Consider the following 26023-nt stretch of genomic DNA (forward strand, 5'->3'; position numbering starts at 1 on the left):
CGTCAGATATTATGATCGTGTATGGGATCCAGCAGACTTTTTTTCCCCAAAAGTCTGACGTTCCTAGAAATAAAACATGTTTTAAATCTGTCCGACGGACTCAAATTTCCAGCGTGAAAACCGTTTATCTGTGTGCTAGTCTGACGGACCAAAAACGACACATGCTCTGAAGCAAGTACAAGACGGACGCACTCAGTGTGGTAAAATTAGCGTTCATATTGAAGCTAGCACATTCCTCACCCTGCTAATTCTGTGATATTTTAATACATCACATTCTTTTCTTCTTTAGAATGCTTTAGAATGCTAGAAGAATGAAGTTGTTTTGCTGCTCATATTCACACAGACTTCTCACAAACTTCTTTCTTCATTATTTATCCTCATCCCATAACTAATATTCTAGTTTTTAAAAGCCCGATCTCCATAAATAATGTTTTCAATCATTTTTTAGACTCATCTTTTATAATTTTATATTTCATCAATATTTATTTTACGATTATTATTTTACAATTTTAAGTTTTCAAAATTTTAAAGTTACCACAATAACATTATTATGTTGTATTTTTTCGGAAACCTTAATGAGGTTGGTGTCCCTTGTAGATTTGACATAGGGGGTTATTTATGAAAGGCAAATTCATTTTGCAATACAAGTGCAAAATGCACTTGGAATTGCACTGAAAGAGCACTTGGAAGTGCAGTCGCTGTGGATCCGAGGGGGACATGCAAGGAAACTAAAAAAAACAGCATTTTAGCTTGCACATGATTGGATGATAAAATCAGCAGAGCTTCCCCTCATTTCAGATCTATCAAGTGCACCTGCAGTGCAATTTCAAGTGCACTTTGCACTTGTAGTTGGCACTTGTAGTGCTAAATGAATTTGCCTTTCGTAAAAAAAAACCCATAGTCTTTTTGACATGTACCTGCCTACTCACAAACAAACTGTCCTTTTTGAGTAAAAATACATAGGGTATTTATTGAAAATAAAATATCCATTTATTCTGGTTAACAAAATAAAGAGGAAGGCAAAACTGGAGACACTTTTGGAATTTGTGGAGCATTTTGTCCCCCAGGGCACACATCAAGTCAGTGGAAAACAAAATCTTGCGGAGTCCATATAATAGGAAGCACAATCTAGTCCAGGACTCCCAGTGATCAGGAACAGCAGCAGATGACATCTATGTACCCAGGCTGTAGTACTACAACAGCCTGCATCTTCTGTCAGACCAGACTGAAGCCAGGCAATCACTTTTGACTCTTCCATGCAGCTTTCGCTACACACTGCCCTGCAGCCTTCCCTTCATGCTTCTCTGCAGCCTTCCTTTAGAGGCTGTGCCTCTGGTGGTGGACTTGTGGCAGGAGGAGGAGGAGGAAGAGTAGGGGCTTGATCATAGATATGGCTGGTTTAAGTGAGCTGGCCCCCCAATCCCTTCTGAAGGGTCTCAGAGAAAATTCCCTCACAGAGGAGGCGTTGGCCCTTCTCCAATTCCACCAACCTGGTGACCAAATAGATACCATAGGCCACTTCAACATTGGGGGGGGGGAGGGTTACACAGGAATTGGCTGGCTTCCCAAATGAGGGCAAGTGATGCCTGTAACGCTCCTACTGGGCCCAGCCACCTCCTGGCTGCCACTGGGCACAGCCTCCTCCTGCCTGCCACTGATCACGGCCTCCTCAGGGCTGAGCTTGTCGTGTGTATAAAAAAAGGGACCTAGTTGTATTTTTTGCTTCATCAATGGCACACAATTTTCAGCTCATGACTTGGAAATTGAATTTTAAGAAATAGAAAAGGCTATCATTATGACCCCAGCATTTTTCTAGCTGTTCACTAACATTTTTGGCAATTGTATCATGGTAATTAGGTTATGATGAAATGAATACAACTTAATAAAACTTACCTTAATATAGTCCTTCTGCAGGACCTGAATAATGGCACAATAAGTCTCTCTAAGATAATGATCCCCAGAGCCCAGGGGGAGATGCCTGACATGAACTTGAGGTCCTTAAGGTTTCTCCAAGTTCCCAAGTACAGCAACGTGGCAACTATCCTCTGCTAGTGATGGCTTGCAGCATGCAGGTATCCTGCCTGCTGATATAAGGGGTCAGCAAAGCCAGCAGATGGTGAAAAACGGGGTCCGTCACCCTGAGATAATTCCTAAAATCCTCAGGATTATTCTCACGGATCTCACGAAGAAAAGGCATGTGCGAGAATTAGTCACGCTGGAGTAACCAAGTCTTTGTCCATGAACTCCTCCTCGCCCTGTTCATGGACTGGGCTCGGGTCAAAGTATTAACCCCAACACCAAGCCCCCACACAGCAAGAACTCGAGAACAAGTATGTCCATGCACCAAGTCTTCAAATCGGTCGGTTAGTCAGAAAAAACTTACACGAACGCACTGAAGAACAGCAAGGCCTGTGAAGAGCGACCTGAAGACCAGGAATGAGCGGACCAGAACGCCCTGATATACAGGCACGAACTGACCAACACGCACTGAAAACCAGATACAAACCAACAAGCACAAACTGAACCACAGAAAAACTATCAAAATAAGCTGAAGTCTGAAAAGTGTGAATCGTCTCTAACCAAACTTCAACTAACCCGAGATAAACACGAGATTAGCAGAAGGAGCCCAAAGGGTCACGTACTGGGTCTTTGATTTCCTTTTTCTAGTCCTGTCGTACGTGTTGTATGTCACCGCATTCAAAATGGGTGGACTTTTGGAGTGATCATGTGTGTGTGCAAGTCCGTTCACTTGAAAGTCTATCGGACCTCCGCTGCAAAGTCTGTCAGAAAGACTGACGGACCTAGTCCGTCAAAGTCCGGTCGTGTGTACGTGGCATTAGAGATAGGAGCCTTAAGGATAGAAGCCCCTGCAATGTGCTCCCCCAGCAATGTATAATATAATAAATATAATGTGTCCTGTGTCCTCCCAGTTTCGGATTTGCTGATTTACTAGACTTACTGTATAAATGTCATACAATTAATATAAGGAGCAGAAAAATGTTCACTTTCATTGTACTCAAAGATTTTTCAGAAGGGTGTGATCTTTATTACACAGTTACTTTACAGGAAATGTCATCCTGGCAAATTTATTAAATTTCCTTAGAAATATTGATTTCCATATTTCTAGTATGTTGTTCATTTAGATTATGCACGTAGGCCAGCATCTTATCAGTATATATAGAGGCACATTGGAGCTACTGCACTACACCTGATTCAGATTTCTACATGCGCAAGTCAGAGAATAGAATTACACTTAGTTTCAAAAACATTTGGCATGTCCTTTAGATCAGACATCTGCAGACTCCTTCTTTTCACAAATTACTCTTCCACCATTTCTTCGGCCCATTGCAAATGCCTTGAAAACCCTATTTCCTCTAGTGAAGTCTTGACGGTCATTAAATCTCTCAAGTTGAATAAACATCCAGGCCCAGGTGGTTTTTCCACCTTATATTACAAAAAAATTGCTCCTATCCTAGCTCCAGTACTGACTGAGGCCCTTAATTCCGCATTAAACGGACATTCCTTTAGAACTGAAACTTTGACTGCAATTATCTCAATGATTCCCAAACTCTGATGAAACATCTTGCTCCAATTATAGACCCATTTCATTGCTTAATTTAGATATCAAACTCCTAGCGAAAGTTTTAGCTACCCATCTAAATGATATAGTTGGTTCTTTAATACACAAAGACCAAGTAGGTTTAATTTCAAAGCGTCAAGCGGGAGATAATATACATAGGACGTCACTATTGATGCATATTGCCGAAACAAGGAAAATCCCACTTTGCTTTTCGTCCCTAGATATCAAAAAAGCATTTGATACCGTTTCATGGCCCTACCTACGCTATGTCCTACAATGCTATGGATTTGGCCCCCATTTCCTTAATTGGATCTCCTCTTTATATGATAAACCTAAAGCATATGTAAAATATGCAGGATACAAATCAAACACAATTAATATCTGCAGAGGTACGAGACAAAGTTGCCCATTATCCCCACTTATATTTGCCTTACTTATTGAACCCCTTGCCCAATCTATTCATTCTAATCCCTCAATTAGAGGTATTGAGCTAGCTGGACACCATCACAAAACCTGTCTCTTTGCAGATGACGTCTTCATTTTTATGACCTCTCCGCATATTTCAGCTCCTAATCTTATCCAAAATCTTGATAGTTTCACTCATATTTCTGGTTTAGTCATTAATCCTTAAAAATCTATGGCACTAAATATCTCTCTATCCCCTTCAGCTTTACAACAAGTGCAAGCATCTCTCCCTTTCACATGGTCTGCCACCTGTCTTCCATACTTAGGAATTAATCTCACGCCTAATCTCTGAACTATTTAGGGCTAATTTTCCACCTATCATACGTCAAATTACCAACTTATTGACTCTGTGACCTTCTCTCCCCACATCCTGGATAGCTAATTAATGCTCCTAAGATGACTATACTACCTAAAATCTTGTATCTTTTTAGGGTTTTACCCATCTTGGTCCCAGCATAGTTCTTAAAAATAATACAGTGTAAATTAACAACCTTTGTTTGGGGCTCTTCAAAACCTTGCTTGCCTAAACATATGCTATATCTTCCAAAGCTTCAAGGTGGTCTTGGATTTCCTAATATATCTATATACTACCATGCAGCTCATTTGGCACAATTGCCTAAATACCATGCAATCAATGAAATACCACTCTGGGTAGCTTTGGAATCTATAGATTGTGACCCATTATCGATGTCTAATCTTTTATGGTTACAACCCTCTAACCGGAAAAAAACGTACAAATCCGATTGCCAAACAATCCCTCGTAATTTGGGACAAAACTAAATTGTTATGTGGCCTACAATGCTCAAATAATCCACTCTTACCGGTTCTTAAAAATCTTATTTTTTATCTCACCTGGAAATTTCCTAAAACTTTTAAAGCATGGACCACTTCTAAATTGACCCAACTACATGATCTTATTTCTATTGATTCCTTTAAAATGTTCCCTGACTTATGTAATAGTCATGAACTTCCAAACTCAGAAATTTTCAGATATCTCAGATATCTCCAGAGTAAACATTTTTTCATGCCCAATATTCATGGAAGGACTATACTTGATAAATGATCTCACTTTGAAAACGTATGTAAACATGACCCTCATGCAAAAGGACTTATTTTGAATCTCTACGCCCAACTCATTTATAAACTGGATTCTAGTGCGCCCACGTATGTAGCTAAGTGGGAATCTGATCTTGGATTTACATTAGATACTACAAAATGTGACATGATTTGGACAACTACAAAATCTTCCTCTTAGATCATAGCTGCTTTAGAAACTAACTACAAAGTACTTACACGTTGGTACCTATCAGAATTGCGAAATTTGCTCCCAATTTTCGAAGGCTGCACTGAACTGGATCACATTTCCAAATATGGTGGACCTGCCCCATTGTCCAAAGATTTTTATTTTTTCCCCATATTTAAAACTTGATTGAAAAACACACATTACCTTGGAGATCCCTTTCCTTTCACTTATCTTCCTTTCTCCTCCTTTCTTTCTTTTCTAACCCCTCTGTTACTTTACTTTACTTTTCTTCTCTCATACCTCTTTCTCTTCATCAGGTTCATATAGTGTCCCTTTGAATTGTATTTCTTGTTCTTATAATGTTATAAACCATAGAAAATGTTTCCTGCTTGAAAAATTAGAGCAATGTTCCCTTAATGCTTCCTGTATTAATAATTTTTAGATAATTTTTCAACTATAATTATTTGGAAACTCCATTTTCCCATCATAATTTATGTTTAGAAATGTATCCTCTATTAACATTATAGGAAATAGTCTCTCTAAGTTATTACCCTTATGACTATAGAGCAATATTAATTTATCCTTAGTCAAATAATATAATTATATTGTACCTTAATATTATATATTCCTGTATCACTTTTGAACTTGTTTCCTGACTTATAAAACTTCAGTAAACAAATCTGACGATAATTACACTTTCAGGTACTATTTGAATGATATTTATATGATGGTGGAGGGGTGATTTGTCCTGGGGGGGGTCTGTGCTGATGTTGGGGGGTTTGTCCTGGGGGAGGCAGGTGCTGATGGTGTGTTTTTTCCTGGGGAGGTCTGTACTGATGGAGGGGCTATATACCCTGATCTATGAGGCTGAGCTGTATACCCTGATCTGTGAGGCTGAGCTACTACCTACGGCAGTGGGTCTAAAATGCGTGTAGTCCCAAAGGGATTATGCTCCAACTTCTGATGGAATGGGTCCCAGCATACAGTCCTCCCATAGACGCCTCAGTCTCAGGTAAAGGTAAATGATCCCAGTGGTCGTCGGCCGATGTTTTCCACAATCCAGGGCGATAATATTTCCAGGACCAGATGTATCCAAGCTTTAGTTTCGGATAAGAACTCAAACGGATGGCATGTAAACCGAAACAAAGAAAAAGAAAGGGGGGGCTCCGGATAGTGTAGGTCAAAACAAACCAGTTGGTTTTATTAAAATTGTACATATTTAACAGATATAAAAAGTGATCACAAAAAGCGAAATCAATTGAAAAAAGCAATGTGGGGTGCAAGTAATGCTGACAGATGCGTTTCGACACAAGCGGTCATCAACAGGGGCTGAACTTGAACAAGTGGACTTTGACACTGAGGTAGAAGATCAGATTAAATATATCAGCAGAAGAGTTTTGTTATATCTGTTTAATAAGTGCAAAAAAAGTCCTGTCAATCCTGCCAGATATTTTGTCAGTCGATAACTTCCTGGGCTATTGGTTTTTGCTGAATTCTTATCAGTCACTTTGTACCCAGCCACCTCTGTGGACTAGAGGGTGCTTCCCCCCATGGTATAGAGATTAATAGAGGGGGGTGTTCTGTAGTCCTGCCCCAGGGTGACAAAGCTGGCATCACTTACAGAACAGTGAATAAGCATCCTCTCCATAGGACAGGAAGTGTGTTACTGGCAGGATCACCAGGTAAATATAAAGAAATAAGCCCGAATGCAGTCACCTCATACAGAAAAACGACTAGTGAGCTGCAATATGTTACATTTTTTATTTTGGGTTTAGATACTTGTTGATGCAATCCGAATGTATTTGCTTAATGTTACCTATATAAATGACTGCTTAGCCAGATAGCTCTGGTTCCCCTCTGATCCTGGACCCACAGCAGTTCCATGATCTGAACTGATATCATTAATGCTGAACTTCGGACACAAAAACTTTAATTTTAGTATATAAATACAAATCAAAATCTGCAGTGCTCTAAACACTAACTTACACAATTACCTAATAAAGCAATGTAATAAATCATGAAAAGTGAATAATATAAATAATTTGCAGTGATTTTTCCTGTTTAATGTAAAGTAGATTGTTTCACAAAATAAATTATCATTAAATAAAACAGTGCTTCCTAGGGGTCTAGATATACGATATTGCTGTGTCTTAAGCACTATGACACAACAAATGAGAGCTGCATTATTTGTAAAATTAATATCACCTAAGATCATCGGCTCCACCTAGTGGCCATAATGCAATATCTTTTTGATTGAGGTATTTTAGGAAAAATGCTGCATTATGGCCACTAGATGGAACTGACAATCATAGGACATAATGAATAAGCAATACGGCAAACTTTTTTTTTTACACCTGTACGAATGCTTAAGAAATCAACATCGTAAATGTTTTTTTACCTAGACCCCCATGTTTATATTCAGTACAGTCTCTCAATCACGTGTGATCTCAACTTCACTCTGTATGCTCTGCTCCCCCACTTCTCCCTTACTCATGTTCTGAAAAGGCACTCTCCAATTATATTATTTTCAAACAACAGAAAGGTATTTGAACCTAATGGACAACATGCATACTTACATTGATCCTAGTTGGACCAATGCAACTATAAAAAAATCTGACGCTGCACCGCAAAAAAAAGGGAGGGTAGTGGGTCCCATGCTCTACAACAACAAAAGTACCAGATATTTCCCCTTGTTTGGGTGAGCGAAACAGTATGACAGGAGAACAAACAGAATGTGACTATAAGCAACAGGCCATTGCCTGCCCTAGGTGTCCTAGAGTACTCCTAGATGACCTGGATTGGTCCTAGATGTCCTAGAATAGCTTTAGTTGTCCTAGAATATCCCTAGATTTCCTTGAGTGGCCATACATGTTTTGGAGAGGCCCTAGAAACAGATGTCCTGGAGTGATTCAAGATGTCCTGGAGGGCCCTAGATGTTCTATAGTAGCCCTAGATATCCTGGAATGGCCCTAGATGTCCTTGAGTGACCCTAGATGTCTTAGAGTAGCCCTAGATATCCTGGATTGTTCCTGGATGTCATAAAGTAGTTTTAGATGTCCTAGAGTAGCCCTAGATGTCCTGGAATGGCTCTAGTTCTCCTAGAATAGCCCTAAAGGACCTAGAGTAGACATCCTAGAGCAGAACATGAACTTATTTTCTGTAATAGTAACCACAGGTGTTTCTTTCTCTCATACAGACCAGCTGTAATTGGAATATGTCAGTTATGAAGGTTCTTTGTCTAATTTTGCTCCATGTGGCATTAGTGACTCCAGGAACACAGATATGCCAAAACCCAGATGAGACTGCCTACGCAATAATCACATGTGGAGCTCCCGGTCTACCAGACATGAATGGGTCAAAGGGTGAACCAGGTAAAAATGAACACAAATTTAATACCAATAATGATCTGTAGCCTAATACTTCACCAGGTGGATTCTGCATACCTCCCAACATTTAAAAATGGGAATGAGGGACACCTACTAGCAAAAGTATGTTGTGGTATAGGATATGCCCCTGCCACACCCCCTTAAAGGAGATTTAACAAAAAAAAAGAAAAGATTAGTTAAATCCACAGGAACTTTTATTTTAACAGTGCCATTCCTTTATATTGGCTTTTACAATTTACAAATGCAGCAATTTAGAAATTGGATGGAAGGTTTAGCACTGGGAAACACTTTTTTAAAGATAAATAGTGCATTTTATATACAACTATATAGATCAGACCAAAATGAGGGACAATGAGGAGAAAAGAGGGAAAAAGGGACATTGTTCCAAATCAGGGACAGTCCGTCCAAATAAGGGACAGCTGGGAGCCATGATTCTGGAGAACTGGGAACTCCCTTCACATTTTCTGGAAGTATTACACCAACACGTTATTAAGCAGACTCACACTTAACACTAGCCATAGCAGCCCTCACAGTTGCTTTGAGGCCTGGTGGTGGAAGTGCCACTGTTAAGGTTGTTTTAGCCCTTGTACACACGGTCGGACATTCTGACAACCAAATCTGTCGGATTTTGTCCGACGGATTTTGTCAGAAACTGTTGCATACACACGGTCGGACAAAGTTATCGGAAAATCCGATCGTTCAGAACGTGGTGACGTTATTTAGTTATGACAGGACTACGTTCCGGCTAGTAGCCAATAGCTTTGGTGTAGGAATTTGATCTGAGCATGCATGGTACTTTGTCCGATCGGAATTGTCTACACATGATTGGACAAGGTGCGATCAGATCATGTTGTAGGAAAGTTTTATAGCCAAGCTGGAAAAATTGGTCCGTCAGATATTCCGACGGAAACAGTCCGATGGAGGCCACACACAGTCGGATTATCCGACAACGCGGTCCGATCAGACATTTTCCGTCGGAATGTCCGACCGTGTGTACAAGGGCTTACAGTAATTTAAACATAGACAACACAGATTCAGTACTGAATCATTATTGATTGCAGACGTTGCTGTGGCCTGTTGCCCTGTACCAAGACCCCCACCCCCCGACATTTCTAATCAAGGGTCGATGTCAAAAGTACAGGAAGAGCCTTCCAAATTTTTGTTACTGGTCACAGATCCCCCTTTGCAAGCTGTGCAGTAAGAAGAAGATTTGACTACATGTTTTGGTATTTTAAGCTTATTGTCCTCAGAGCTTTTGATCATCCCAGCCAGCACTGAAATTGACCCTGTATGACTAATGTAGTCTTCCTCAGGCTGTACAATCCAGAGTGATCTAGAGTATCTTCTCAGTTAAAAACGTATTGCTGTTTGTAGCTCTTTGAAAAAAAACATAATTTAACCTTATTGGATCTTCAGACATGTCTAGTACATCCAAAGTCTGAAGTGGTTGAACTGTTTCAGTTTTGTTCAGTAGGCTTTGGGCTTTTGTTTAAAAGTAATCTGGGCAGCTATTGCATTGCCCGACCACTTTTATGTTTTTGAGGAGAATACATAAGGAGCACAAGGTCCCTCATTTATGGTTTCTAAACTGATAAGCTGTCAGGGTATTGTAGCACCCTCTAGTACAGTGAACATGTTTGAACATGTTGATTATATCCCCCCCATGTTCTCCTCTTCTCAAGAGTGAATAACTTCAGTTCCTCTAATCTTTCCTCATAGCTGAGTTCCTCCATGCCTCTTATCAGTTTGGTTGCCCTTCTCTGCACTTTCTCCAGTTCCCCAATATCCTTTTTGAGAACTGGTGCCCAAAACTGAACTGCATATTCCAGATGCGGTCTTAGTAATGATTTCAACAGGGGCAAAATTATATCTGGAGTCCATACCCCTCTTAATACAAGAAACGACTTTGCTCGCTTTGGAAACCACAGCTTGACATTGCATGCTATTGCTGAGCTTATGATCTGCCAAAAACCCCAGATCCTTCTCCACCATGGATCCTAGTTGTACTCCCATTAGTATGTATGATGCATGCATATTCTTAGCCTCCAAGTGCATAACTTTACATTTATCAACATTGAACCTCATCTGCTACATAGTCACCCAATTAGACAGAGCATTGAGGTCAGTTTGTAAATTGGAGACATTCTGTGAGGACGTTATTCCACTGCATAGTTTGGTGTTATCTGCAAAGGCAGAAATGTTACTTTTGATCCCAGACCCAATATCATTTATAAAAATATTAAAAAGTAAGGGTCCCAGCACTGAACCTTGGGGTACACCACTGATAACCTTAGACCATTCAGAGTAAGAATAATTAACCACTACTCTCTGAATTCTGTTATTTAGACAGTTTTCTATCCATTTACAAACTGATCTTTCCAAGCCTGTAGACTTCACCTCAAACATGAGCTGTGTGTGTGGAACTGTATCGAAATCTTTTGTAAAATCCAAGTATACCACGTCCACCGCCATGCCTCTGTCCGATCTTTTACTTACTTCTTCATGAAAAGAAATCAGGGTTGTTTGACAAATTCTGTCTTTCATGAATCCATGCTGTCTGTTGCTTAACCACTTAAGCCCCAGACCAATTTGCAGCCAAAGGACCAGGCCCCTTGTTGCGATTTGGCACTGCATGCTTTAACTGACAATTGCGCAGTCGTGCGATGTGGCTCCCAAACAAAATTGGCATCCTTTTTTTTCCCACAAATAGAGCTTTCTTTTGGTGGTATTTGATCACCTCTGCGTTTTTTATTTTTTGAGCTATAAACAAAAATAGAGCGACAATTTTGAAAAAAATGCAATATTTTTTACTTTTTGCTATAATTAATATCCCCCAAAAATATATTTTTGGTAAAAAAAAATTGCAAAAAGCATTTATTGATTGATTTGCGCAAAAGTTATAGCACCCACAAAATAGGGGATAGCTTTATGGCATTTATATTAATAATTTTTTTTTTTACTAGTAATGGTGGCGATCAGCGATTTTTATTGTGACTGCAACATTAGGGCGGACACGTCGGACAATTTTGGGACCATTGACATTAATACAGCAATCAGTGCGATTATAAATGCACTGATTACTGTAAAAATGTCACTGACAGTGAAGGGGTTAACCACTAGGAGACAGGGTAGGGGTTAAGTGTGAGTTTGTGTGTGTGGTTTTTTTTACTGTAAGGGTGTGGCTTGGCATGTGAGGTCACTGATTGTCTTTCCCAATGACAGGGAACAGACGATCAGTGACAGACTCACTAGGAAGCATGGGCAGAGGTTTGTTTACCCTTACTTCTCCCCGTTCTTCAGGGACTGTGACATCATAATGGGCGAGGACATCATCCGGTGATGTCCCTATATAAGTCGCTGCGCGCCACGTCCCTGCCATTGTGAGTGGAGGCAGCGACGAGGCAACATCTGAAGAGAAGAACAGAAGAACAGAAGACAGCGACAGCCGCGACAGCCGTGACAGAAGACCGGGAAAAGAGCTAAAAGAAGGCGTGGTGGCCCGGCAAGAAGAACCGAAGAGGGGGACAAGACCCCCAAATTTGGAAGAAGAGGGCGGCAGCGGCGAAGAAGAAAGCTGGGCTGCTCCGCTAGCAAAAGAGCTAGCAGAAGATAGCGGAGGAGTCCAGCAAGAAGACCCCCAAAGACGGACAGAAGACCCCCGGAGCTGTGCAATAAACAATTTTAACCCTTGTGTGTTGTGTTTTATTTTTACTTTTTTCACAGGTGAATGGGTAGGGGTACATTGTACCCCATACTCATTCACATAGGGTGGGGGGCCGGTATTCGGGGGCCCCCTTACTAAAGGGGGCTCCCGGATTCCGATAAGCCCCCCGCCCGCAGACCCCGACAACCAATGGCTAGGGTTGTCGGGAGGAGGCCCTTGTCCTCATCAACATGAGGACAAGGTGCTTTGGGGTGGGGAGGCCGCGTGGCTCCCCCTTCCCCAAGGCACCCCCCATGTTGAGGGCACATGGCCTGGTATGGCTCATGAGGGGGGGCACTCGCTCGTCCCCACCCCCTTTCCTGGCCGGCCGGGTAGCGTGCTCGGATAAGGGTCTGATATGGACCTAGCCGATTTTTTGCCGTAGGGGTTCCCCTTTAAGTCCATGCCAGGTGACGGGGCCAGCGACGCCTCCTTCGCTGGCCCCGGCTACCTGGAGATACGCTCAAAATGAGCGGACTTTCCTCTACGTGTGTGGGCGAGTCCGTTCATTTCAAAAGTACGGCGGATAGTCTGGCGGACTTAGTACGCCATATTAGTCCGCTGAAAAAGTGCCGTGTGTGGGCAAGTAGCTCGTTCGGAAAGTCCGGCGGACAGTCCGGCGGGAAGTCCGCCAGACTAAGTCCGCCGGATAGTTGGCTACGTGTGTACGTGGCATAAGGCTTAAATAATGAAACATCCATTGAATAGATAGCAGCAACATTAGGAGTGGCCAAATCAACAGTTTGGTAAATTCTGAGGAAAGAAGAATGCACTTGTGAGCTCAGCAACATAAAAAGACCTGAACGTCCATGGAAGACAACAGTGGTGGATGATCGCAGGATCCTCTCTATGGTAAAGAAAACCCCATTCAAAACATCCAGACAAGTGAAGGACACCCTCCAGGAGCGTATCATTGTCAAAGTCTATAATCAAGGGAAGACTTCACAAGAGCAAATACAGAGGGTTCACTACAAGGTGCAAACCATTCATAAGCCTGAAGAATAAAAAAGCCAGATTAGACTTTGCCAAAAAACATCTAAAAAAAGCCAGACCAGTTCTGGAAAAGCATTCTTTGGATGGATGAAACTAAGATCAATCAGTACCAGAATGACGAGAAGAAAAAAGTTTGGAGAAGGCTTGGAACAGCTCATAATCCAAAGCACACAACTTCATCTGTAAAACATGGTGGCACTGGATCATTGGTATTTATTGATGACAGAAGACATAAACAGCCAGATGAATTCTGCAGTGTTTAGAGGTATAATGTCAGCCCAGATTCAGCCAAATGCAGCAAAGTTGATTTGACGGAAATAATACAGGTATTTGCACCCACTTCTGGGCATAGAGTCCCACGGGAGTCTATGCCTCTTCCTGTCCCGCCGCGCTGTCTGCTGGGACACACACAGGTCCCAGACACAGCGCGGATCATTCTCATTGCACTGCGCGACTCGCGCATGCACAGTAGGGAACCGAGAAGTGAAGCCGCAATGCTTCACTTCCTGATTCCCTCACCGACAATGGCACCGGCAGCAGCCGAGAGCCCAGCTATTGCTCGGCCTCGGCTGCCGACATCGCTGGACTCCAGGAAAGGTAAGTGTCCATTTATTAAAAGTCAGCAGCTGCAGTATATGTAGCTGCTGGCTTTTAATAATTTTTTTTTCAGGTGGACTCCCTCTTTAACAAGACCCACGTGGTCTTCACGGTGAATAAGCCTGTGTGCAAAGTTCTCTTTTCTGTGGAGGGCCCTGTCATGCAATATGACATTGCTTCTGTGTCTTCCAAGATTATCACTGTCTGGATTAAGCACATGGCACAAGATTCTAGCTCCAACCTAACAGATGCTCTGTCCACAGTGTGTATACAGTGGGGAAAATAATGATTTAATTCCCTGCAGATTTTGTAATTTTGCCCACTTACAAAGTAATGAAGGATCTATAACTTTTATCATAGGTGTATGTTAAATGATAGAGACAGAATATCAACCAAAAATAAACAAAAAACACATGATACAAATGTTATAAATTGAGTTGCTGTATAAGTATTTGATCCCCAAGCAAAACATAACTTAGTACTTGGTGGAGAAACCCTTGTTGGCAAGCGTAGAGGTAAGACATTTCTTGTAGTTGGTGTTAGAATATTATTTCAAATTCATAATTTGGCACTTATAGGTGTTATAGTATATTCATAGCAAGCTTGCAAAACATATTTGGTTTTATGATTAGTCATAATTAATAGTATGCGTGAATGACCTTGATCAAATGTTCAGTGAAAAATATCCTCATCTAAAGCTGAACATTGCTGGATGTTTCTGGTGTAGCCAATATGAGTATGAAATATATGATATCTTGGTATAGAATGTCATTAGTAGCCCTTGTACACACGGTCGGACATTCCGACAACCAATATCCGACGGATTTTGTCCGAAACCGGTGTTGCATACACACGGTCAGACAAAGTTGTCGGAAAAACCGATCGTTCAAAACGTGATGACGTTATTTCATTACGTTGGGACTACGTTCAGACTAGTAGCCAATAGCTTTGGTCTAGGAATTTGATCTGAGCACTTTGTCCGATTGGAATTCTCTACAAACGATCGGACAAAGTCTGATCGGATCATGTTGTCGGAAAATTTTATAGCCCAGGTCTAAAACTTTTCTCGGTCGGATATTCCAACGGAAACAGTCCGATGGAGCCCACACACTGTCGGATTATCCAACAACACGGTCCGATCGGACATTTTCCGTCGGAATCTCCGACCATGTGTACAAGGGCAAAGACAAAAATAGACACATCTCTATGTAGCTAAAGGAATAATATATTGTGGATTATATCCTGTTAAATTTAGAGTAATCTCAGTCATATTAATAAGTATTAGTTTATTTTAAAGATACACACCCCACAAACCCTTTACCTAGTGTATCGTCACAGCGCTACAGATGACCCAATATTTTATACCTTAGCGGCCACTTACCATAAACTGTCAAATATATAAAGGTGCATACAAAACTAGTGTTAAAATTCCAAATAACTAATTGGTTGCACGTGGCGCTATTACCTGTGTACCTTTCAGTAAACGTGCCCTCACCTCCTCAGTGATCCTATCTCAGACCATAAATTGTGTGATCAATAACAAATTATATAAATATTTATCACTCAGTGAATACCCAAATTTACATTTAGATTACATATACAGTGACAAATATAAAAAAATGTGAATATAGTCCATCCACCAAACAGTATTTAAGAATATCCAGATTACAGAAAGTCTTTCTATAAATGCGTGAAAAAATCATTAGGATAGGATCACTGAGGAGGTGAGGGCACGTTTACTGAAAGGTACACAGGTAATAGCGCCACGTGCAACCAATTAGTTATTTGGAATTTTAACACTAGTTTTGTATGCACCTTTATATATTTAATAAGTATTACTATATAGTTACTTAAAGTGGATGTAAACCCAAAAATATATATATTTTTTTGATGTCATAATGTAGAGTATAAGATTTCCTATCATTTGAGCCCAGTCTTGCCACAGAGTGTTAATCCAGCTCTGAGCAATCCTCTTTTATTGTTCAGTGAGATGAATCTTGACAAAAAAAACGTTGTCAAATCCTCCCCCTTGCAGTGAGTGACAGGTGATTTACATATCTCGTGCACTAGCCTAAGAGACAGGCATTATTTTTTAATTCCCTCCCACTCCTTTCTTCTGCTGCTTTGCCAGGATTGGATGTTCCCCACCTCAGCATAATTGGGCATGCTGAAGTCATGTGGTTACTTTCCTGTCTTTTCAGTGGATGTTAGAGATCATAGCAGAAGTTCAGTGTAAGAAATACACAGGAGAAAACACATAATGACAAGGGGAGTGTAGAGGTGGGCGGGGAGTCTACTGACATCACGACTCCACCCACCGAGCTCCAGACAACAGACCCACTCACAGAATCTGCAGTTTTTTCGGGTCTCATAACAGACAGAAAAGGAGACATTTGACAGGTAAAGGTACATGCAGGAGACATGTATATCCTTATAGATAACCCCTATGGCAGTAGTTTAGAAAGGATGACATTGGGGTTACATCCACTTTAAAGTAAAGTTGGTAATATGCGTTCATATTATGTAAATGTTTGGTTATATGACATTACATGATCAGCACATTACTTCAAGTATGGAGTGTTACATGTGGGCTTGTCAATCAAGCTCCATATGACTCTCTGAGTTAGTATCTACTTTTGTATAGCATATTGCTGAAGTTAGCAGAAATGAATGTGTGCCATGCAAGGTTTTAAGTTTTTGTGAGGTTATGACGTTCACATGTAACATATAAAGCCAATGTTTCTATACAGAAGGGCAGACAGACAGACAGACACACACACACACACACACACACACACACACACACACACACACACACACACACACACACACTGGAGAGATGACACTGACATATTCACACAAAGAGATTGATAAGTTGGGACAGCTGAATTCTGCCAGAAGTCTTAGAACGTCATTTCCTGCTTCTTCGTGAACGACACAAGAGACAGCATGGACAGAAGTCAGCAGCCATGATGAAGCACACATGCTTTCATAAGCTTATTACAGCTTTATAACTTTTTATTCTATTTCATATATTTTTACCCACACTGAACTGAACTATTATACTTTTTACATTATATTTATGATGCCAACTGAGTGACAATAAACTCACATTTTGTTTTAAGTCAGTTTGTCTATCAATGTTATTCATCCGGAAATGCATTTGAGATGCAAGAATATTAGATATTAATATTATTCTTCAGTTGGTTACCGAGTTTGCACACAGCTCAGGAGGGATTTTGGTCCACACTTCTTTACATATCTTCTCTAAATCCTTAAGGTTTTTTAGCTGTTGCTTGACAACTCGATATTTCAGCTCCCTCTATACATTTTATATAGGATTGAGGTCTGGAGACACTCCAAGACCTTAATGTGCTTCTTCTTGAGCCACTTCTTTGTTGCCTTGGCAGTATGTTTTAGATCATTGTCATGCTGAAAGACCCATCCACGACCCTCCTTCAGTGTTCTGTCTAAAGGAAGAAGGTTCCCATCCAAGAATACATGGCCCCATCCATTGGCCCCTCAACGTGGCAAAGTCGGCCTGTACCTTTAGCAGAGAAACAGCCCCAAAGCTTAATGTTTCCACCAAAATTCATCTTTTTGGCATAAACTCGACTCACCGTGTTTAGAGGAAGAAAAATGCTGAAAATGACCCTAAGAACACCATCCCTACAGTCAAGAATGGAGGTGGAAACATTATGCTTTGGGACCGTTGTAGATGTCCCAAACTTTTTTGTACTGGGGAGCAGTTCTGGATGCCCAGTGCACTTTGTCAGAGAAGGAAGTTCACCTTCCCATTAACTTTCCAGATCTAAGAGCAACTCGGTTGTCTCTTCTATTGCGAAGACACCAGATGAGGATAAAGTCAGACAATACCATGGCCATGGCCTACATTAACCATTAAAGAGGAAGTAAACCCTGATGAGTTTACTTCCTCTTTTTTTCCCTGCAAAGGTAAAGCATAATGGACTACTATGCATCGCATAGTAGCCCATTATGTGTCACTTACCTGACACAGGAGCCAGCGAAGTCGCGCTGTCCCCTGTAGTCCGCTGCATCCATCTTGCTGGTGGCGTCTCGCAGCTCCGCCGCTGTCATTCGGCGAAGCCGCGATGACGTCACTCCCGCGCATGCGCACGGGAGTCGACAAATGCGGCAGCTCCATTTTTGGAACTGCCGCGTTCAGTGCGCCTGCGCGCCGCTGTCTACGGCGCATGCGCCGTAGACAGCGGTGCCCGTTTTCGGGCAAATATCTCCTAAACCATATAGGTTTAGGAGATATTGCTTGGACCTACAGGTAAGCCTTAATCTAGGCTTACCTGTAGGTCAAAGTGGTTTGTAAGGGTTTACAACCACTTTAAGGAGGCACCAAAAGTCATGTTAAAGGACAAAGTTTCCTTGTGGTATAAGGCCTCCTTCCTCCCAAAGGTGGGTCCTGCTATTCACCATACCCAGAGCATTGTTCTTCCTTCCTTATGTCCTGCTCCAAAATATTGAAAGAAAGTTTCTCTCTAAACGTGGGGCATGGGTGTCCCAAACTTTAATGGACTGGGGAGCAGTTTTGTATGTTCAGTGTACTTTACAAGAGAAGGAAGCTTACCTTCTTTTAAACAATCAGATTCCCTCTGTGTGTTTCCTGAGGATTACCCCAGGGGTCTTCATGCTTCTTGCTTCACCATTGCTAGATGGATGGGAGTTATTTTTAGTGCCTAATGTCTGAACTTGTAGAGCCATTGATGTTTGGGTTACCTGGGTCCTGGTGGTAATGACCCTTCATGCAGTACCGCAATCTCTGACATTAAGGCTAAAGGAAAGGATTTCTTTTGGGCAGCATGTTCAACAGGGCAAATAACAGCAACAATAATAACAAACAATTGTAAACAGAAGCAAATCAGGGTTGAACCAAAACACAATTTGTTAAAAAAAAGAAAATTAAAGCCTCTTAAACAGGGTACCCAAAACTTGATTTGAAGGGGCAAAGTCTATACCTCTTAAGACCTGATCTATGGGGTACCCTAAATACAGGAAGTCTACACTCAAGGACTATAAATCACAGTTCCCCCCTAATGACCGATGGTGGCCAGTGGTGGGGTCCAAGGCTGTCAAATGTTGAAATGCTCTCAATAGAAATTTGGAATTCCAACAGGAAAGGGGGACATATACTCAGAATGAATCCCTGGAGGCTGTGTCATTAAGCAGGAGTATAATAAAGATGGCAGCCAAGGCCTCTCACCTCTCAGAGGTCTGTCACATGATCTTCTTCCTCTTGTAGGTGTCTGAAACTCTGACTACATGAGCAGGCCAACTCTTGAAGTCACCGAGGGTGACATCAACAGCTCTCAACACTGTAGCAGTGATCTTGGGCAAAGCAGCAGATGTTCTGGGTTCATAAGTTCTCTCTTGCAACTCACTGGGTCTTGCAGTCACAGACCTGGATACTGCAACTTTAGCAAGGTCCCACCTCGGCAAGGATGTGAGAAGCAGTCTTTCACCAATTGTGGTGTGCAACCATGGCCTTGTGGGTTCCTCCGCTCCTGTGCGCGGTCCTCTGTGGTCCCTCCAGTGGTGTTGGTCTCTAGCCAGGTGTAGCAGTGTAGCCTTGATTCAGTATTAAGTACTGGTACTCATCAGGGTCACTAGCCTCAGCAGCCCATCTCTCTCTGGAGACTTTCCTCAGCAGAAACTTTCTGGAACTTTTTCAGAACATCTCAGACATCACTTTTGGGTACAAGGACCCTTCTTCCTATTTTGGTGGTTGTATGCTTCCACTGCTGATGTTAAAGCCCTAAGAACACATGCAGTCCATACGGTAAATGCTCAGATCTTGGGAACCACAAAAGTTAAATGGAATAGTTGGATTTAGTAAAGAGTCATATGGTTGGTAGTCTGAAGTTGTCTATAGGGGTTTTCTGCATTGGGTAATATGGTGGAAATGCTCCTTTGTTTTTGCCATTAGTCAGTTAGAGGCATGTTATTATTTTATGGTGCCCACTACAAACACTGGAAAACTGGAATGAAAAGTTTCCTCTTAATTCTCAATGTCTCCTGAGCAAAAAAAAGTAGAAAAATATTCTAATGTTTAGTCCTGAACATAACAATTATTTAGCATATAATACATACAAATTGATTGTGTGAATTATTTTCTTAGCTATCGAAAATCTTAAATTTCAAATGACTGTTCTGGATTCACGGATAAGAGATCTGCAAGCAAACCTTGAGAATCAGGAAAAAGGTTAGCTGGATGCTTTATACGGGGCTACTTTCAGTTGGGTAATGTATATCTTGTATTTTGGGACAATGGGTAGTTGGGTACGCAGAAGAGACAGTTGCTTTGGACACTTCAGTAGGGGGAGGAGAGTTGAAAGAATTGGAGGTCCAACCTATGTTGCTGAAGTCCACAGCTCATAGTCGAAATCAGCAGTCTACTGAGCCAATGATGCAAATGCTCAAAATTCGTGTGGCAAGCTTAAAGCCCAACTCCAGGAAACCTAAAAGCATTCCCTTGCAGTAGTAAGCAAAGAATCAGTGCATTGGTCTTGTTGAAGTCAGAAGACCTTAGACCACAGAAGCATAGGAGAGTTCAGGCTGCAGGGACTGCTCTAGCAGTGCAGAAGAGCCTGCAGGAGTGGAGGATCAGGTTAGTAAAAGTGCTTTACCAAATTCTCTAGTCATAAACAAGCATTTAACCCTGCCTTGCAGATGCAGCCCTACTTCAAGGGGTGATTTTTAGGTGTCCTGGAGTACATGTTTAGATGAACAAGAGCTACTGCTGAGGCTACAGTTTAGGCATCTGGATTTTAAGCAGCTGAGCCCTCTAAATTACAATTAGATGGAGATCATCAATGGCTGCCACAGTTGTCCACCTACAGCAGGCATGTCCAAAGTCCGGCCTGCAGGGCAATTGCGGCCCGCGTTCCAGTTTAATGTGGCCCCACTAGTGATTTGGATACATATCGTATTTATCGGTGTATAACACGCGCCAGCGTATAACACGCACCCCAAGTTTAGGAGGGAATTTAAAAGAAAAAAACTTTTAGGAGGGAAGTTTAAGGAAAAAAACTTACATTTAAATGCCCATCAATGCAGCCTTGTCAGTGTCATTTGCAGCCTTGCATTGCAGCCTTGTCAGTCATTTGCAGCCTTGTCAGTTGTATGCAGCCTTGCATTTGCAGCCTTGTCAGTCGTTTGCAGCCTTGTCAGTCTTATGCAGCCTTGCATTTGCAGCCTTGTCAGTCATTTGCCGTTTAAAAATGGCGCCGGTAGTTCTCGGGTGTTCTCAGCGGATTTCTTGTATTTTTGGCCGCACTCGGCCATTCTTGGCTATTTTCGGCCATACTCGGCCGTTCTCTCCGGCTTTTGGGAATTTTCGGCTGTTCTCGGCTATTTTCGGCCCATTCTCGGTGGCTTTCGGCTTTTCGGAAAGCCACCGAGAACGGCCGAGTGTGGCCAAAGATAGCCGAGAATGGCCAAAGATAGCCGCGAACGGCCGAGTGTGGCCAAAAATAGACGAAGCCGCAGATAGAGGAAGAAAGCCCTAGCAACAGCGGGGGATCGGCGTATAACACGCACCCTCGATTTCCCCCGATTTTTTAAAAAAGTGAGTGTTATACGGCATATCTTTTGTGGACCCTAATGAATCTCACGAACGGGATACCATATATAACGTATTTAACGTACTTCAGAGGGTGTGGGATGAGTGCCTTCAGATTACATACAGTAGAAATCTCCTGTTTACTCAGTAGCCTCTGTAATTGGAAGTCCTGTCTCCTGGGCCATCATTGGACTACTGTTCTGTCTATCATAGGAGGTGGGACTTTGTATTAAAGAGGCCGCCACATAAACAGGAGATTCTCCTGTATGTTATCTGTTAGCACACGTCCCACTCCCTCCCTGTCCCCTCCAAGGATGCAAATGGGCATGGATCAGGCTGCAACGATGGAAATGGTAAGGTTGCATTCATGGAAATGGTGAGGCTGCATTCATGGAAATGGTGAGGCTGCAATCTTGGCAATGGTGAGGCTGCAATCTTGGCAATGGTGAGGCTGCATTCTTGGCAATGGTGAGGCTGCATTCATAGCAATGGAGAGGCTGCAGATGGGCACTGATTAGGCTGCATTGATGGGCACTGGCCCTTATTTTGCTTCACAGTTCTTTATCTAAAATGTAAGTTTTTTCTTGAAACTTCCCTCTTAATGTGAATGTGGGTATTATATGCCAATAAATATCTAAATAGCACGCCTATGCTCATCCTTAGACTCTTCACCACACACAGCCACAAAGGCAAGAGAATTATTGTTGTACAGTGTATTAGTTAATTTGCTTTTAATTTTAATGGTTCAAAGAATGTCAAGCAAAATGGTCGACCCTCACGCATGTTAAATTTATCAAATCTGGCCCTCTTTGAAAAATGTTTGGACACCCCTGACCTACAGGATTCCTTTAACCTAATAAAAAGTGACAGATGTTACTTTCTACTATGTGTTCCATGAAGTTTCATGATAAAAATGTTTTCTTTTTCCTTTCTTTCCACTATTACAGTTTTTTCATTTGGAAAAGACATTGCTAGAAGCAGAAACAAAAACTATATTATGAATAGATTTGAAGTCACTTACGACGAGGCCAAAACCATCTGTGCCAGTGGCGGAGGTCAGCTGGCCGTACCTCGGACCCAAGAAGAAAACCAAGCCATTTTCTCCCTCCGCAAAAAGGTTCAAACGCACACATTTATGGGTATAAACGACTTGCAGCATGAGGGTGACTTTAGAGATCTGTCTGGACAAGTCATTACATACTTCAACTGGCATGCTGGTGAACCCAACAACCTTCGTAACAATGAGGACTGCGTGGAAATGTGGGATGATGGAGGGTGGAATGATGAGAATTGCGCAAGCAAACGTTTTTTCATTTGTGAGCTTTAAATCGGTGCAAATAAGCCAATTCTTAGAATTCATGCACCTCTTTTATCCTTCAAATTCTCCTTTTATAATTTTTCAAAAACCAAACTTTTAGAAGCTACATTCCTTTTTTCTCTTGCGCGACTCCATATACCAAGCATTAAAGTGGTTGTAAATCCTTACATTAACCCAGTGAAGTGACTGGCCTCAGATGATACACAGAGATGAAACAAATCTTCCTACTTAAGTTGCACCTGTTTATCTACGGTCCTATATTCTCTACAGACCTTCAAAGTGCAGAATTTATGCAGCTTGTCTGAGCTTTCAGAAAGCAGGGGGAGGGGGAGATGGCAACACACACACTGCAGAGCTCAGTGAGTGGATCGCTGAGAACGGATTGGAGGGAAGATACACCCCCCCCCCCCCTTCACACAGCACACAGGAACAGAGCTGAGGCTATCAGAGGCACTTGATGTCTGAGTCACTTCTGACAAGTTTTTCTTACACATAGCATAGGAATAAAGCAGCAGGCATAAATGACACTTAGTGCTCTGGACTGAGATACGTACAGACTATAGAGGGATATGCTTTGTTCATATTTCATGTCTGAGGTTTACAATCAATTTAATACATTTTGGTGATTGTGTTCAGTTACTCTCCTGAAAAGAATTAAATACATGTGACTATACGAAAAATTACATCTTATTTACGATTTATCACTGTATCTCCAGTTTTCTTCTAAATATGTACCTCTTTCAGAAATGTTTTGCAAAGATAAAATAATGCACGGTGGCAGTAAGCCAAAACAACCAATCAGAAATAATCTTTTGATAAGGCAACAAAAGACTAACCGATTACTGAACTTACTAAATGGGACCACACCTGATCTTAGTCTTGAAAAGAAAATGGGTTGGTAAATGTTTCTTCACAATTTGTTGATATTTAGTTATATATGTTAGACTTTAACTTCCTGGGGGTTTAAAATAGGGGGGGAACAATGACAGGAGGTGCAAGACACATGAGGATACTCATATCCCTTTGGCTTAGGATGTAGGACTCTAGAAAAAACTCCTAAAGGTTTGGGCTGCTCCTCGACGCCCATCTATGCTGTTCTCTATCTGCTTGCAACTTAAGGAATATACCATCACCATTGGGGTGACTGACATAATCTAATGTAAACCAACTATGAATCAAATGTGTTCCAATAAAGAGTAAAATGTCTGTCGTTGTGTGGACTCTTCTTTCTCCTAAGCTTAATTTGGAAACTTCTTCTGAAAACAAACCTTGTGCTGGGTGGGGCTGCTATTGGGGTGATTTGCTGTAAGGCCTAAGAAAGGTATGCAATGGGCTTAGTTTTGTACTGCCGGAGACCCGGGAACATTATTCAGCTCAGACCAGGGGCAATATAGGGTTACGTGAATGGTCATCAATTACTATCACATCATCTGGGCATACACAGAGTGCTAGAGGCTGGCATCTTTTATTACAGGAGATTGTTTTCATTGAGTAGTATTGTTGTATGATTTATTGTTGTATATATTAGTGGATGAGCACAATAGCTTTTTTTTTATTATAGACACACCATCACTATCTGACCAGTTCTCTGCCCCCAACCCCCCTCCAGCTTGTATCACCCACCAGTCCACTTCATACATCCAGCTGACAGACCTCACTCAGAGCTGCTTTTTACCCCGCAGCTAAGGGACATCATTCCATAGTCGCCCCACAGACACTGCCCAAAATTTCTCCCCATTCTGCCCCCATCATACCCTCCCCACTCCTCTCCTGTACATACTACTGCCATCATGCCCTCCATACTCCTCTCCTGTACATACTACACCCATCATACCCTCCACACTCCTCTCATGTACATACTACCCCCATCATACCCTCCACACTCCTCTCCTGTACATACTGCCCCATTATACCCTCAGCACTCCTCTCCTGTATATACTGCCCCCATTATACCCTCCACACTAGTCTTCTGTACATGCCGCCCCCATAATACCCTTCACACTACTCTCATGTACATACTGCCTCCATCAGTTCTTGTAGCCCTGGCATGATCCATGAAGAGCCTGGTATGCAGAAATCATAAAGATGGCAGTGGGGGACCTGTGGACCCTTTCACCACATCCAAACCTGCTTTCGCAGGGACCAGTTCTATCCCTACCTTACAATCTCAATTTAATGGTTTGGCTATTGAAACACTCATTCTAAAAGATCAGAGGCTTTCAGGTTCAGTGGTGACTACCATGATCAATGCTAGGAAGCCAATACTCTAGAGTAATTTATTATAGAATCTGGAAGGCATATGTTTCTGGTGTGAATCCAAAAGTTGGCATTCTCAGAAGTATGTCATAAGTATTGATGAGCTCAATGTTTGGGTCGAACATAAGTTTTACTCGAACAACGAGTGTTCGCCGTTTATCAAAAAATAAATATCATGGGGTGTTTGTGGCAAATTCGAGTGCCGTGGAATGCCCCATAATGCACCACGAGATCGCAGTGCATTGCTGTATGATGATTGGCCAAAGCATGCACCATGACCTGCATGCTTTGGCCAATCCAGCGCCCTCTGCTAAGAGAGCCATAATTGGCCAAAGGCAGGGTGCCTTTGGCCAATCATGGCTCACACTATACAAGGCTACCTGTGTAGTATTGTTCATGTGGACGGAGAGATAGTGTGATTTAGATTGAGCAGGCAGGTTGTTCAGTTAGCTGCAGTATATTTCATTCATATATATATATATATATATATATATACACTCTGCATCCAGTGTAGCCTATATCTGACTGCAGTGCATTCCTGGTGTTCTTTTTCTAATATACTTCAGGCGGTTTATTAACCACTTCAATAGCAGGCACTTATGCACCCTCCCGCCCAGACCAATTTTCAGCTTTCAGCATTCTCACACTTTGAATGACAATTACTGTCATGCTACACTGTATCCAAACAACATTTTTATAATTTTCTTCTCACAAATAGAGCTTTCTTTTGGTGGTATTTAATCACCACTGTTTTTTTTTATTTTTTGCGATATAAGTGAAAAAACATTGAAAAAAATTTTGAAAGAAAAAAAAAATTTTTTTAGTTTCTATTGTAAAATTTTGCAAATAAGTAATTTTTCTTCATAAATTTGTGGCAAAATGTATACTGCT

General features: G+C 41.7%; 2 protein-coding genes across 3 annotated transcripts in view; one reads left to right on the forward strand and one right to left on the reverse strand.

Moving 5' to 3' along the window:
* Positions 1–24082, forward strand: part of LOC143958169 (pulmonary surfactant-associated protein A-like) — a 29421-nt gene extending 5339 nt beyond the window's left edge. For both annotated transcript variants that reach the window (XM_077467627.1, XM_077467628.1), the window contains exons 2-4: positions 8485–8659; positions 20116–20199; positions 22506–24082. In XM_077467627.1, the coding sequence (XP_077323753.1) occupies positions 8503–8659; positions 20116–20199; positions 22506–22885 (621 nt within the window). In that variant the 5' untranslated portion in view covers positions 8485–8502 and the 3' untranslated portion in view covers positions 22886–24082. The remainder of the gene's footprint in view (positions 1–8484; positions 8660–20115; positions 20200–22505) is intronic.
* Positions 1–26023, reverse strand: part of LOC143958170 (mannose-binding protein C-like) — a 586186-nt gene that overhangs the window by 484191 nt on the left and 75972 nt on the right. The window lies entirely within an intron of this gene.

This window comes from Lithobates pipiens, unplaced genomic scaffold (assembly GCF_037356315.1).
Source record: "Lithobates pipiens isolate NorthernLeopardFrog02 unplaced genomic scaffold, aLitPip1_a1.2 Scaffold_59, whole genome shotgun sequence".
Lineage (NCBI taxonomy): Eukaryota > Metazoa > Chordata > Amphibia > Anura > Ranidae > Lithobates > Lithobates pipiens.